General features: G+C 39.6%; 1 protein-coding gene across 1 annotated transcript; it reads left to right on the forward strand.

Annotated features, from left to right (window-relative positions):
- Positions 1-258: 258 nt before the first annotated feature.
- Positions 259-1,316, forward strand: LOC141698683 (uncharacterized). The gene is made up of 2 exons (XM_074503458.1): positions 259-901; positions 1,009-1,316. The coding sequence occupies exons 1-2, from the start codon at positions 259-261 to the stop codon at positions 1,314-1,316; spliced, it is 951 nt and encodes a 316-aa protein (XP_074359559.1).
- The last annotated feature ends 594 nt before the right edge of the window (positions 1,317-1,910 follow it).

Consider the following 1,910-nt stretch of genomic DNA (forward strand, 5'->3'; position numbering starts at 1 on the left):
GAAGATCATGTTCGTAATCTACAAGAAATGTTCGATATACTGAGGTCCTACAACATGAAGCTAAATCCGTCTAAGTGTAACTTCGCTCTATCAGCGGGCAAATTTCTTGGACACATGGTAACCATAAGATGTATTGAAGCTAGCCCAGAACAGATTAAGGCGATTTTTGAATTAAGGAGCCCGTCAAATGTAAAAGGTGTCCAGAAGTTGTCAGGAAGAGTTGCAGCTCTAAACAGGTTTATCTCGTGAGCATCAGATATGTGTAAGCTATTCTATGATTTATTAAGGAAAAATAAGGGGTTTACGTGGTCTGAAAAACATAAAGCCCTATTACGCGACTTGAAGACTTATCTCACTACACCACCACTACTATCCAAACCTCTCCAAAATGAAGACTTGGATGTCTACTTGTCAGTAACTAATCATGCAGTGAGCGGGGTGCTAGTCAAAGAAAATGGAAGCACTCAATCACCCGTTTACTATGTCAGTAAAATCCTGGTAGAAGCGGAAACAAGGTACACGTCCCTTGAAAAGTTAGTACTCGCATTAGCTATAACGTCGATTAAACTACAACATTATTTTGAGTCACACAAGATACATATCATGACTAAATTTCCTTTGAGAAATGTTCTAAGCAAACCAGACTTGACGGGACGAATGGCCAAATGGGCCATACGTCCGATTACCTATGACATAGAGTATGATGCCAGAACAACTATTAAGTCACAAGCTCTGGCTAATTTTTTGGCTGATTTCAGTCCAAGCCAAATGATTACAGCAGAAGCGGAGTTTCAACAAATTGTTTCAAGCGCAGATACTAAGCTTTGGACATTGTATACGGATGGGGCTTCGAATGTGAACGGAACGGGGCTCGGGCTTGTACTCAAATCCCCACAGGGGGGTATAATAGCCCATTCAATATAACTACCAAGGATATGAAAATAAAAAACATCGACGTAAAGTGTGACTCCTTGCTAAATGTGAATCATGTTAATGGCTCGTACGAAGCTAAAGATCCCAAGATGGTCACATATTTGGACATCACCAAGAGGTTAATAAGGTTCTTTAACACTTTTAACATACAACAAATTCCAAGAGAAAACAATGCACAAGCTGATGCGTTGGCCGATTTAGGAGCAGTCTCTAAAGGTCTTGACTTAAACAACATCCTAACTATTCACATCATGAAGCCTGCTATGGAGAGGTTAGCTCACAATGAAGAAGTTTTGTTCCTTGATCAGCATGGCAATGACATTGAGAAAGATGTAGATGACTGGATTCGAGTATACAAAAACTATTTACAGTTTGGTGCCTAACCGAACAACAACAATGAAGCAAGGGTCCTTAAAATGAAAGCGTCGAGATTCATGGTCATAGATGAGTAATTGTTCAAGAAATATTCTACAAGGCTACTTCAAAGGTGTTTGAAGAAGTATGAAGCTAACATGGTGTTGAGAGATGCTCACGAAGGGGAATGCAAAAATCATACCAACAACAGAAATCTATCACTAAAGATTTTATGTTTGGGTTACTACTGGCCAACTCTGAGACAAAGCTTTGGATTACACAAGAAAGTGTGATGCTTGCCAAAGACATGCACCTGTCATACACCAACCTTCTGAGTACCTTAACCTGTCCATTATGTCCTGGCATTTCATGAAATGGGGAATGGACATTATGGGAAAGATGCCACCAGCACCCGGACAGAGAGTATTTATGTTGGAAATGACGGACTACTTTTCAAAATGGATCGAAGTGGAAGCATTCAAACATGTCACGTCAAAGGAGGTAATATCATTCATCAAAAGAAATATCCTTTTTAAATTTGGAGTGCCATCTGAGATTGTTTGCGATAATGGATCGCAATTTATTAGTGACAAAACAGAAGCATTTTGTAGACGTTGGAACAT

The sequence above is a fragment of the Apium graveolens genome, chromosome 2, assembly GCF_009905375.1.
Source record: "Apium graveolens cultivar Ventura chromosome 2, ASM990537v1, whole genome shotgun sequence".
In the NCBI taxonomy this organism is placed as follows: Eukaryota; Viridiplantae; Streptophyta; class Magnoliopsida; order Apiales; family Apiaceae; genus Apium; species Apium graveolens.

What these genes read in the sequence shown, in the direction of transcription:
- LOC141698683 (XM_074503458.1), top strand. Translation starts at nt 259, where the DNA reads ATGTGTAAGCTATTCTATGATTTATTAAGGAAAAATAAGGGGTTTACG. An exon ending in ACTCAAATCCCCACAGGGGG is followed by an intron (nt 902 to 1,008) that starts GTATAATAGCCC and finishes GCTCGTACGAAG; the next exon opens with CTAAAGATCCCAAGATGGTC.